The 14061-nt window shown below is 26.6% G+C and overlaps 1 protein-coding gene across 3 annotated transcripts in view; it reads left to right on the top strand.

Moving 5' to 3' along the window:
* The window catches only part of LOC107447905 (sal-like protein 1), a 182170-nt gene that overhangs the window by 63143 nt on the left and 104966 nt on the right, over positions 1 to 14061 (top strand). The window contains exon 3 of one of the 3 annotated variants that reach the window (XM_016062946.3): positions 2383 to 2784. The exons of the other annotated variants lie outside the window; for them this stretch is intronic. Coding sequence (XP_015918432.2) covers positions 2736 to 2784 — 49 coding nt within the window. The 5' untranslated portion in view covers positions 2383 to 2735. The remainder of the gene's footprint in view (positions 1 to 2382; positions 2785 to 14061) is intronic. 3 annotated transcript variants of the gene reach the window in all.

Raw genomic sequence — 14061 nt, 5'->3', positions numbered from 1 at the left:
AAATGCCCAATGGCTTCATCATAAAATGGTAAGAGCTCTCCCAAAAATATTATCTGTAAAAATAGTAAACTTTATAGCGAGTTCATTTAAACTTCAGTCATTTAACACTGATCTACGGCGGCGATCTTCTAATGAATTGTAATGGTAAGATAGTAAATTGGTTTCAAGTCCACAGTCACAATAGCAGGAAGGATGACTAGCAAAGTATTTGAATAACTTACTCACGGAAGGTAAGTTCTTTTTACTATTTTTTAGTATTTAAAAGTAGAAAAATTCCAATTATATGCAAAACTTAAGCATACATTATAATTTTTAAGTAGTTTACATTAATTTACTAATTTAGAACTTAATAAAATGCGAATGAAGATAAAGTTCAAGTTTCTTCTTAAGCTTGCAATCTTAACTTTATTTCAAATTAGAAAGAAGAGGAACCTTTCTTCCTCTGTCTCCTAAAGCTTTTGGTTTTTATACTAATTCAAGCCTAATTTTTCAAACTATTTTAATTGTATTAGTTTTACTAAAGTTTCTGGCAACAACCGTAAACTAGTAAGAACTGAAAGCATCAAGTATAAATCTGTGTGGTGCTGTTGTTGTTGCTTCAATTCTTCCTGAAAAATTATTATCGAATAATTTTTGTTCTCAAAAGTATTTAACTATTCAGTTTACCCTTTAATGTAGCTAACAATAGTCTCACCATGTAATGATCCTAGTGTGATTTCATTTTAATATGTTCAGTGTTATAATCAGTGTGAACCGAAGGATATTTCAGTATAAACAAAAGTATACTTCATTGTGAAAAACAGGATCCCTTAGTATGAACAAAGAGTCAAAAAATATTGGAAAGTGAAACTTTTAAGATTTACACAAGAACCTTGATTATCCGAAGCTCTTTGATATAAATACCCATTTTAATCAATATCTATTTTTTTTAAAGCACGAGATCTGAGAAAAGTTTTAATTTCGTTAATATCAAGAAATTATTGAAAGTTAGAAACATTGAAAGAATTATTTGAAATATTGAATTTCCGTTTTATTTTAATACAACTGCACAAGTCCTTCAAAATAATATTGAAAAATTTAAAAAAAAAACACTCTTTGAAAGTATGACTACATTTAATTGATAATTTCCTGCGAGCAACAAATAAACTTTTTGCTAGTTGTTTCTTCTTGGTTTCGCTAAGGAAGTCAGAAAGTTTTAATTTTCGCTGTTTAAATCCCACTAATAATGAAAAATTGGTTAGTTTGACCACCATTGCATCTACTTCTGCTAAAAGAATGCGTTGTATCTAATATATATATAAGAAAATGCTTCATAGTACGAGAAAAATCAAGAGAATACCTTAAAAAGGAATGTAAATTATTGAAATATACATCGAAAATCGATGAAATCAGCTGTAATTTAGAATTATATGTTGCTTTATAAATGGTTTATTCAGAAAAAAAAGGAATAATTACCTGTCTTAGGCAGCACTGTAAGTGAATTTCAAAATAAATAACTCTTCACCTGCTTCATAAAAATACAGGCACTAAATGATCATATTAAAATTCAATTTCAGAAAACATATCAAACATTTATTCATTGAAACCAATAATAATAAACTAAACTTTCAGAGTTCATGTATGAATGTAGATTAAAAAACGATACCTCAATGACTCGAATATATTGATTATCAAAAGTAAATCTGGTCCCAATTACTTAGGTCCTTCTATACCAGAAATAGAAATATAATGGCAAGATTTATATGATTTTCTGTTCTATAGTTAGACAACATACGTGATCATGATAGTTCTTAAATAATATCCTTAAAAAAAGATATAACAGTGATGCATATCTTCGGACTATTTTACAAGTAAGCCAATTTAAATATTGGTACACATCCTTGGAAATAAGTAATAAATGACAAATATTATTCTTATTGTGTGTTATTCTTTTTACTATAAGGGTATGGATGAAAGGGCTCGGGGCATCACAATGCTAAGTCACATGTTTACATGCCGAGTGAACTATCTTTTGCCTGTTTTCAAAAATTGTTTTTCCTTTCGACGAATATTGTTGCTGCAAAAGCTGTAGCAAATGTGAAATATGATGGAAAGTATATTTTAGTTGATACAGAAAGTTGTGCTAATGCTTATTTCACAGCAAAAGTGATAGTAGAATCAAGAAACAGCAAGTCTGACTTCTGAAGATGTGAAGCTGTAACCAATGTAAGTAGCCTATCGTTTAATATAATTTAAAAACCTAAATTTAGCATTGTTTTGCCCCCGGCTCTTTATGCCCAATTTTATATTGATTTAGTGACAATATGATACATTTTAGCTATCTCAGTTAGCAAAAGCTTTAAGTTCAGACCAGCGGATATAATGTGCAATATTGTTTTACAGATACTTGCTGCAGATGCCTTCAGCTAAACCTAATATTGCAGATGGATCTTACATGAAAATTTTTAAAAAAACTGAAGAATTTCTGAATAGTTTTAAGAAGAATGTTGTTTTTGCTAAGAACTCTAATAACTAATTGGAAGCAACACTCAAAAATGAACAATCTTTGGAAAACCATAGGAATAACATGAGACTTTAGAGAGATATTTTGAGATAATGGCCAGACTTTAATCAGGATTAAACCCTTCAAATATATCTCTTTTGATAAACCTGCTTTCGCTGAAGATCAGAAATACTGAGCAAGTACTACAGGAATTGGTAGCCTGCGAAACTAGATCATTTCCACTTGTAGAAAAATGGCATATTGGAAAACTGATCTTCAATCAATTGAAGTTAGAATCGAAGGTAAACAACAATGGCATATTATATGAATGTTCTGGTAATTGTATGTAATAAAGTTTTAAATTTGAATCGCTACTAGCGTAGAATTCCTTGTTAGATGCTTTCATTAATTCAGATTTAACGTGTGACTTAGCATAATAATGGATACCCGAGCTCTCATCCATTGCTTATTATGTCAAATATAAAACAAAAATAGAAATAATTAGGTTTAGAATTATTTCGTTCTGCATTCAACAGATAAGAATGTAACAAATTTAGTTCATTTATATTATAGATTTTAATACCAAAATAATGAATTTTATGATTATGTTTTTTTACTAATTATGCTTCGTTTATAGTTTAATATTATTGCATGATATTTAAAGATGGTGATGGTAAGAAAAAGAAATGGAGACAGTTTATTACTCTTTGTGCTGAAATAATTTGTTAGAAGTGTTGCATTTTCATGTACTTCTTTACATCTGACAGTTAAATTACTTACATTCTCATAACTTCATATATTGATTGAAATCATGCATCCTACTAAAATAACTAACAATCGACTATTTTATGTAAATATTTTGATCACTAAGGAATGAGTAATGAGTTACAGTTTTTATAAAACATTAGTTTATATATTAGGTTTTTTCTGGGTTGAAAACCTCACGTATGTTTACTTCTCCAATAGCATTTAGTATTTTTATAATGATGTGGAAATTTAAAATATTCGTCGATTTTATAAAACAAAAATTTTATTTGAAAACTTAACAAATTACTTGAACTAAATTTAAATATAGAAAAAGTTTAAACCAAATTTTTGTTAATAGTTAATATGCTGAAAATATATGACAAAATCGGTAAATATATATTATCTTATAAATAATGTACAAATTAAACCTCTTTATCACTTAATAAATTCAGTCTTATTGTTTACTAATTTGTAATTGAATTCTGGTGATAATATTTGGCATCAAGTTTATTTCCAGAATAAATAACTTAACTAATGTAGTTAATAAATATTTTTTACTTATTATAAATTTGTAAAAATATTAATTTATTCAATTATTAAAAACTAGAATAAAAAATTTGTCAATATGCACACTTGAACGATAGGCATTTAATTTAATCCCCAAATGATTTGCTAATAAGCCTGGTCTAAATAAAATAATGAAATATTCCAAAATAATATTTCCAATAAATAAACATATCCCGCAGGATATGAAATTGAGCTATCGAAGATTTGTAAGATTTTCTTTTTAAGAATGTGGCTGCATTTCATAATTCTAAAAGAGCTATAATAAATTCAAGAAGTTTTTTTGTATAAAAAATACGCTAATTTGATATGTATGCAAAGAAATCTTTAGGGAGGGGAAAAAAATTACATTTGTTTATTAATTATTTTGGTCGGTAACTTATTAAGATTTCTTCAACAATATCTCTCTTTTTGTTGTTCACGCCGATAAATTTATTGTTAGAAGTATTATCTTCCAATTTAGACTTATGGAATTATAAAGACATTAATGCCGCTATTTTTATATTTTTTACACGCTTATGACAAAATCAAACCGCTTTTCTCACCCTAATGAAAGTTTTTTTTTTGTAATTTAAAACATTCAGTCTTAATTAAAACAGCCTGCAATAACTGTGGCATAATTGCAGTTTATAGAAGATTCTTATGCGTTTAATTTTTACTTTATTATTGTTATTTTTTCTTTCAATCTCTTAAAAAGATGAAATAAAAGAAGCGGGTGATAAGAAAGAATGTCTTAATGTTGATGAGAAAGATCTCCCATGAGTAAAAATGGTAGATTTATAATGAAACTATTGCTACTCAAAACGTTTTTATGCGTCTTCAACCATTGTTTCGCAACGATGGAATTTTAATTATAAAAGTGTAGAGGTTATTTATGAAAGAACGTAATATAAATATTACTTTTCGTTGAGACTAAATTTCTATATTCAGAAAAGACACTTATTTTTCTTCCTATGAAATTTGCATTTCACAAATATTTTTATTGGACAATAATATTCATTTGGAAAATGTACTGAGTATAAAATTTTTTACGCCAGCTTTTATAAACATTTTTTTGTTAAACATTAACCATCTGTACTGCGGAGGAATTTTTATGACAGTTTTTAAATATATTTTTTAATTAAACAATAATATTTATTTGGAAACAGTACTATAGCAGAATTCTTTTTATGCCAGATTTTACTAATATTTTTTGTAATAAACAATACTTTTTAAAACAATAATATTCGCTTGGATATTATTGTTACAATTCAACAATATCCAAAAACAATAATATTCGCTTGGAAGTTGCAATGTTATAAGATTGTATTATTTCAAAAGCAAAGCAACGTTTTGCAATGCATACATAAATTATACAAAAAAAATCTTATTATTTATTTCGTTTCATTTATTTACTTATTTTTTATTTTTGACAACGTTGAAAACGTTTGAAGATTCAATGAAAAAAAGGCGAGTCTTGTTTCGAAAAAATTTAAAGTAAACGCATATTTTTTGAACTAAATTTGCATTCAAAAGAGAAAAATATCTTAAAATTTTTTTTCTCCTTATTTGGAACCTTGCTACAAAAACCTTTTCAATTTGAATCTTACAAATTGAAAAAAGTTATTTTCTAAAATAATTTACATGAAAAGCAACAAGAGGCATAGTAGCAAAATTATGTTTTTAATAATAAAAATAATATTAAACAAAAAATTTTAAAAAAATTAACTCTGTCAGAAATCGAAAATACTAATTTCAGATTGTCTTAATTTTTCATGTTACTTAATTTTTGAAGATAATTATCTAAAACATTTTCTGTAAATATGAATCCTAGGAGAGAGAAAAATTTAATTTTAATAACCATGAAATTAAAAATCATAATTTTGAAGAAAAATATAAAAAGCGATTTGCTAGAATTATTGTAAAATTATATGTATTCAAACTTTTAGTTATGCACTGTTTAAATTATTGGAGCTTGTTGGACAATAATATAGTTCCTGCAATCTTTAATATAGTGTTGGGTTGAATCTCATTATGATACTTCTTAAACTTGATGATATGATACTGTACTTCTATGATACTGTACTTATTTTTGCACAAATTTCGCACCATATTATGATTCAAAGTTGAGCTGATTCTTCTAGCAGAGTATTTAAAATTTAATTTTGCTACTATAAAATAATTGAAACATCACTTTCGATGCATGCAATAATGTCTTTTGACGTTGGAAATAATTGTTTGTAACAATAATATATTATTGTTAAAAAAAATTTTTTTTTCAATTTTCATTAGCTAAATGTACTAATGCTATAGATTCTTTAATTAACTTTCTTTGCTGTTTCCCACTGTTTTCTGTCATAAAAATAATTTGATAAAATCGATGTGTGTTTCAGAAAGAGAAAAGGAGGGTTGAAACCACCCCCTAATCATAACAAAGCCGTTTATATTTATGTATTGTTGGACCCTGTCCGAATGCATCTTTGATACCTTTTTATTTGGTCTGAATTGCAAAGGGAAAAAGCGTCATCTCCCCATTCATGTGTGATATCCTATGCCAAACAATGGCATAACCCCCAGATGAATATACTTTTATGACCTATCTTTGTCATATTTCCGAACGCATATTGGAAACACCAAACTGATTACCCTGTTCCTCTTCTGTTTAGTTGGCAGGAAATGATAAACGGTAACAAAATATTTTTAAATATTCCAGCGCAAATAGTTTTTTTTCTTTTTTTTTTTTTCTCTGTTTCAGGGTTTTTCCCGGTCAACATAGCGATTTCAAATATAGGGTAACCGCGTACCTGGAAAGTCATGAAAAGTCATGAATTTCGGTATTGAACTAAATTTGTCACGAAATGTCATGATTTTAACTATTTTTTAAAAAAAATATCATGGAAAGTCATGGATTTAGGTTGCCGAAAAATTTAATTTTTAAAATGGAATCCCCAAATTTCATGGTGTTTCGAATATCTTAATTTCTAACAAAATCCCCACTCACAGTCATATTTTATTAAAATATAAAATGCTTTTATCATGTTCCTTAAAAATTATGGTGTTCTTTCAAAAAATGAAAGAAAAAACATCATTTCCAGAACAAAATATCTTTTAAACTTCTGTGATTTCAAGAGTTTTTATTATTATTATTATTTTATCAATTTAAAATCTATAAATAAGAAGATGCAGAGTATAACTGTTTTGGTTGTACCTATCATTTCAATTAATGTTATTATAATGCCTTTTTAAATTTATTGTTCTATTTTTGTCGGAGAAAATAGTAACTTCGTTAAGTCATGAAAAATTCTTGGAATTAGTCATGGAAAATCATGAAAAGTCATGAATTTAAAAATCTAAAATTTAGCAGATACCCTAACAAGCACCATTTAAATATACGTATTCATACATTTTTTTCCTTAGTTATTTTACTTAAGATAGACCTTTTTTTTCGATTACTTGCGTAATTTCTCAAAATCTACTAGAAGTTTATAAATAAGCACAACTGACTTTGAGTAATTTAAAACTATTGTCATGTAATCGAAATATTACTAGATTTAGTGTTAGCAATTAGCAAACACGTCTTTAAATACTTATCAAAGCATGACTATTGTTATAAATTACAATGAGGAACAAATTTTCTGTCGCATTCATACAAATAATTAATCTAGCCTAATTCGGTGGGGATTTCAAATCTGAAAATTATTTGGCTCGTAAAGCTACAGATTTTTTTTAAATGACATTTTTGGTCTATTTTTTGTTGAAATGTACAATAAATGTTGATTATATGTAACAGGGAGTCACGCAAATATTGTGACAAACTTTTAGGACAATTGACTAAAACTACACACCTATAAATGTCATTGCATTCGGCTGGGGGAACTTCCCGACTATGATATGTTTAGAACCACACGAAGAAACAGTTCATAATAGGAAAGCTCCCCTATTAGCGTATGAAGACATTTCCGGGCTTGAGTTTCAATTTTATTCCTGATGATGTTTTCTAACTCCCTAAAAAGTTTGTCGCAACATCAATGCGATCTTCTGTTATAAGTAGCATTTTTAATCTTGTACATTTCTATAAAAACTAGTAGAATAATAGTAGAAAATAGTCAATTAAAAAAAAATAGAGAGAAAGTGTTTGCAGATTTAAAAATTTCATGCAACTGAAAAAGAAAAATTTTCCCCAGTGTTATTGCATGAGTGAATACATGAAAAAAATGGAAATAACTAGTTATCAATTAATGACTGTAAATTATTTTACTGGTTATAATTTTAATTTTTTTTTACTCAATTAATTATCCTGTTCCTGTGCAATTCGTTTTCTTTCTTCATTAGTGCCTCCCCCCCCCATGAAAAACATAGCATTTTTAAATATTAAAAAATATGTAATATTTGAATGTAATATTCATAATATTTATCTTGATCATTCGCATTTGTATTTTAATGATTTTTAGGCAGATAAACATGAAATCAAAGTTCATGATTAAATATTTCTGTAATTAATGAATTGAATATATGAATAACAGGAACAACAAAATAAAAACCAGTTTTCAACTATAAATGTTGTACTGGTTTATTTGATTTATTTTGAAACAAGCAATTTTTTGCATTATGTTTATTTTCAGAATTTCTATATCAATTCTTCATATATTATTGCAGATTTCTGTTGCTTTTGGTGGGTTTCTTTTAAAACAAAATCGTTTCGAATTTTAAAAATTTTTTTTTTTGTCCATAATTTTTAAAAAGAAAAATAAGTCGGTATTAAATTTAAAAAGTGAACACTCTTTAAAAATTAAAAATTTATTTTGATTGTACTTCAAAATTGTGCCTGTTGACAATTTTTTTTTTATTTGGATGAAAAATATTGAATAAATAACAATATTTCGAATCATTATCATAATTTTTAATTTATTTAGTAATAATTAAATAAATTAAAATTAATAATAAATAATTTAATAAATAATAATTAATAATAAATAAATTAATTAAAATTAATAATAAATAATTTAATGAATAATAAATTAATTATAAATNAATAATAAATAATTTAATAAATAATAAATTAATAATAAATAAATAAATTAAAATTAATAATAAATAATTTAATAAATAATAAATTAATTATAAATAAATAAATTATTTATTTAATTAATCATTTTAAATTTATAATGTAATTTTTTAATATGTTAAAGCTTATGTTTTTATACTGCAATAATTTCAAAAAATATTTTTCCATGTAAATACATTTTTTTTTTAAGGAGAAAAAACGAATAAGCTATTAATTTAAACTGGAGCTCAGAGCTCGCATCTCTAAAAAATATTTAAAATGAAAAAAATACGTAAGATTAATTCGTGGTAAGTTAATCGTATTTTTCCGCTTATTTGTTAATCTCGCATTATAGCTGTGGTAGGTAAAAATATATTCGACGAACTAACTTAGACTGCAGAAAATGAGCAAATGACGAAGTCTTCGATCTAAATAATTGATTAGTTACAAAAATCTTTCAGAAAGCTGCAAGTCAGTATTTATTTCTTCTTAGTTCAAAAAGAATAAAAGAAAACTGTCAGGGTAGTTCGACTTGCATGTATTCATATGTCTTTTTACTTATGAAAACGATACGACCGTGTTTATATATATATTTATATATATGTATATTTTTTTCCTTTTTTCCTCATCTTGCTTTTAACTTTGCTGTTTTCTTTTCCTACGGTTGGAAAGTTCTTTAACTGTCTTCTTCTGAATATTTTGTAGGTATAGAATTGTTTCTTTTCCTTTCGAAAAGAGATTATCGTTGGTCAAAAGATTAAGAAATCTTTCGGGTGCTTTTTTTTCGGAAATAGTTTTTTCCCCTTCTGTCTTTTTTTTTCTTTTTTTCCGTCTGCTTTTTTTAGCCATAGAATATTTTAAATAATTCAATTTAGATTAAAATTAATCTGTAGTCAAGAAGTGAAGTTTACATGCAGATATTATATTATTCACGCGTCTCAAATACGAATGTAACTTTTCCGCTTTAGAAAAAAAAGGAGGTTCAAAAAGACTCACTTTTTTAAATGCGATGACGTTCTTTGTTGCTTTTTTATTCTATTTCTTTCGTCCGCTCAAAACAATTCAACTGCAGTGGAACTTTACTAAACATTTGTCAAAATTAAATATTAATGCTTCGACTTCTTAGTAAATCTAGAGTCTTTCTTTCGTTTTTTTTTTCTTTCGTTAGCCATTTTTTTTCCCCTTTAAATTTTTATTTTGCATTATAAGTGAATAAGTACTAATGGATATTTTCTTGTCTTCAATGTATAGAAATTATTAATATCCAAAAATAGAGACAAACTCAATAAATATAACATCCATTATTAAATTTTAAAATTTTTCTTTATTCGTTAAAATAATTATTTTTTAAAATTACTATATATAGACTGAAACATATTTTTTAGATTTAAACTATTATAAAGTAACCATACAATGCGGTCCTTTTTAAAATCATCGAAATAATGTCCAATGTGTGTAGAGCAATGATTATTTGTTTATTTATTATCTTATGTTTCTCCAATTGTGTCATTTTAAATTGTTTCTCCAAATATCATTTTTTTAAAATTGTATTGAAATTGTTTTGAAACTGAACGAATTTCAACTAAAGAAGTGCAATCGTAAGCAAGGCTTTAAGAATGAATATTTGATCTTTCTGTAAATGATTTTCAGCTTAATAATAAACCAAATAATTTAAATTTTGTAACCAATTCTTCAGCAAAATTTCATTATTGTTTGTTTTTCTATCTTGTGTATTTCATATTTTCTTACTTTTTATATCCATGCATTTTAAATTCGAATAATGTTTAGAATGCTATTAAATTCCTCGGAATACAACTAATTTATTTCTTAAAAAAGCCTGAAATTATTACAGCTACTCGTTATCTTTGTTACGATCGAACCAAATGTTTTCAGAAATTTTATACTTCTTGCTAAGGTACCCTTTTGAGATTAGAATCTATGCTTTTCTGTCTATTATTAACTTTCAAATGTTAGGATTTAAAAAGTTAGTTGTAACATCTCATAAGCAGTGGGGAATGAAGCAAGATTTTTAAGAATGATTATTTAGTCTAGCTCCTAATGATTTTTAGTTTTAATGCAGACAAAATAATTAAAACTACAACAAACTTTTTTAATAATAAAGTTTATGTATCTTTTAGTATCCTACTTTTTTATTTTCATATTTCTTACATACCTGCTTCAAGTTAATCTCCTAAAAATTTTTACTTTATGTCCCCATAAATTTTATTTACGAATAATTTTTAGAACACTATTAAAATCTCCAGACATCAACTACTTAGAATACAAGCTTATGGAAGATATATTTTATATCTTAAAGATGAACTGAAGTCTGAAACTTTTACAGCTGCTTGATGACTGCGTTACGATTGAAACAAATGTTTTCAGAAATTTTATATTTCTTGCTCACTATTGTAAAAGATGGCCATTTCAGATTACAATCTATGCTTTTTGGACTATTATACGCTTCCCAAATGGTTGATTGAAAGTAATAAACTTGCGTGCGTGCATTAGTCAGAAGGCATGAAATCTCTTCAATACCAAACTGGTTTCTGACATACCTTCACTATTTACAATCTCCCCAACTGTGGCTCTAAAAGTGCAGAAAAGTCAGTTTTGTTGGCAAGCTTTGAAGTTGGCAGTTGCATGGAAATTTGACTTAATTGGTATAAGCCTGCGGTCAAAGAGAAACGGTTCAAAGATTATGAATGATATATTTGTTGATAAGGGCTCCTCCTACTTCCGGGCAAACAGAACCAACCACTTTTCATATCTATCAAAAGTTCACGCCCATTTTTACCTGGAAGACCTACCTGTTCAGATAACTTTCTGTTAAGAAGTGTCTACGTCTGATTAATTAAAAGAAATTGCCGAAATCGCAAGAGAGAAGTGATGAAACTGTTAAATACAGATAAGTCTTTATCTCAAAATATTGAACATTTATTTTTGCGTGAAGTTATTTAATTACATAAAAAAGTTAGTAATATCTAGTTTGATATTTTCTGAAGTTGGCCATGTACGTCAATACTAGTACGATAACTATTAACAATGGTTTAAAAAATATTTAATTAAAGTTTAATTATTTATTAAGGGATATTACTTCTGTACACATTTTAGGATTTTGGAAGTCCTCCTTATTTCCTTTTATGAGTTAGTAGTTAAGAAAAAAAAACATAACTTATTAAACATAAAAATAATAATGATTCATTGGTAAAAAATAATGGGTAAACCAGACATTGAAATATAAATCTAGCAAACAAGGAAAAAATTTTAAAAAAGTCGAGTCAAATAATATTCTGATTACATCTTCTGTTAAATTAAAACATTGAATTTTATACTAACATTCTAACTAAATAATTTTTTGCGGTAAAATTACTTTTATTATTTTGCTTATCTACTAATAGAGATAAAAAAATTTACAGAATTAAAAAATGAAGACAAGCAAAAATAACAAGCAACAATTATTTTTAAAATATATAGTTATTTTTAAAATATATAGTTTTAGCAAACAAAATTCAATGTATAAACTATGATATCCAAAAGAGTTTAATACAAATTACAACGTTATAAATCAAATAATGTTAAATATTCAACAAACGCTTAGCAACTTATTAGCTTCGTTGGAGAAGTTTAGTAAATGAATTCTTTTGTCCGATGAAAGTAATTAAAATCGGTCCGATCCATTAAAAGTGCAATTACTCGTATTTTTAATTTCACAACTTTCCAAACTTGCATTTGGTTTCAAGTTTTCCAACTCTTGGGGTGAAAATTGTTAGAGAAATGATGATAACTTCCATTCTTTTCCAATTGAAAAGATACTAGAAACAGAGAATTGATCGGTCCAATACTCGTAAGGGTGTTGTGGATGGAATGAAAGAAAATATTCATTAATTCCTTTGTGAAAATGGCAGAAACGTGAAAGTAGATAAAGCTGTTTATTGCATCGCTCTATAAAAATTTCTGAAAAGCAGTAACTCATAAAATTCTAAATCTTATCTCTCCCGTTTTCTGAGCTATTTCCAAAACTGGAGCGAGAAAACAGTTTCCCAAGTAGTATTAATTGGCTCAGAATCTAATTAGGCGCATTTAAGCCCGTTCTTCTCTTCATGCACATTCATTATAAGCCAAAATATTACATTATGTTAGAGTACACCATTTGTGGAGCTGAATTAGTACCGCTCATTTCTCAGAAACTTAATTCTTTATTTTTTCAGCTTCCAGTCTTTCTCCTCTTATCGGGAGAAGCCGGCTCATTTTAGCTATTAGCCTTATTACTTAGTGCGCTTAATCACTTTACAATCTTTTCTTCAGAATTCTGCTTATGACTCCAGATTCTTACCTCCTACATCTTGATATAGCAGAATCCATTATGCTTGTTAATCTCGAAACAGCTCTCTCACACAATATACTTCCCAGCTTTTGAAAACGCTACATATTTGCTGGTAGATGATGTTTTCTGACATTGGCGTCTCTCTGATAAAAAGGTACTAGAATAAAAGTTTTAAAGACGAAGCAAGACATGTGATTTTAGATTAACTTTGACGTAATTTTTAATGGAAAATTTTTGTTGTGTATTTTTCTTTTTTAAAAATGTTTCAGCTTGTTGCAGATTTTAATTCAAATTTAAATAAAAAAGAACATTAATTTAAATTAATATCGTTGAATTATTAATGCCTGCCGACTTTAAAGAGGAGTGATGAAAGAAATGTAAAAGTTTTTTTCATTGAAAGTAATTTCCTAAAACATTTGTTTTAAGAAATCAAAAGGCTTCATTATTTTTACTAATTATCAAACAGTGTCTCATTTATGGTTCAAATTGACCTATCAAACAAATGTTTAACTTCTAAAATAATAAGGATTTACCGTTAATATCGTATACATAAATTAATGGCTTATTGCTTTTAATTAAATTCAAAGCAGCAAATATGAGCGAATGTCTTTTATTTAAAAATAAATTACAATTATTCTACCCTGAACTTCTTCTAATGTTTTGTTTATACAGAATTAAAGACAAATTTATGTGATGTTAATTTCTTTATATTTCTGTTAGGGACAACATCGGTGAATAGAGATCAGAATTTTTCAGATTTTTGTTTACAAGTCAAATCAAAGAAAGTTATTTTCGGATTTTCAGATACAATGTCTCGAGGTCAAACTTTAAGGTTCGAAACATGGGTTTTAAATATGCTAATTAATAGTGTTGTCGATATTTCATATGTAATATGAATATATATATATATATATATAT

This window comes from Parasteatoda tepidariorum, chromosome X1 (assembly GCF_043381705.1).
Source record: "Parasteatoda tepidariorum isolate YZ-2023 chromosome X1, CAS_Ptep_4.0, whole genome shotgun sequence".
Taxonomy (NCBI): Eukaryota; Metazoa; Arthropoda; class Arachnida; order Araneae; family Theridiidae; genus Parasteatoda; species Parasteatoda tepidariorum.
This window is presented reverse-complemented; position numbering and strand designations above follow the sequence as displayed.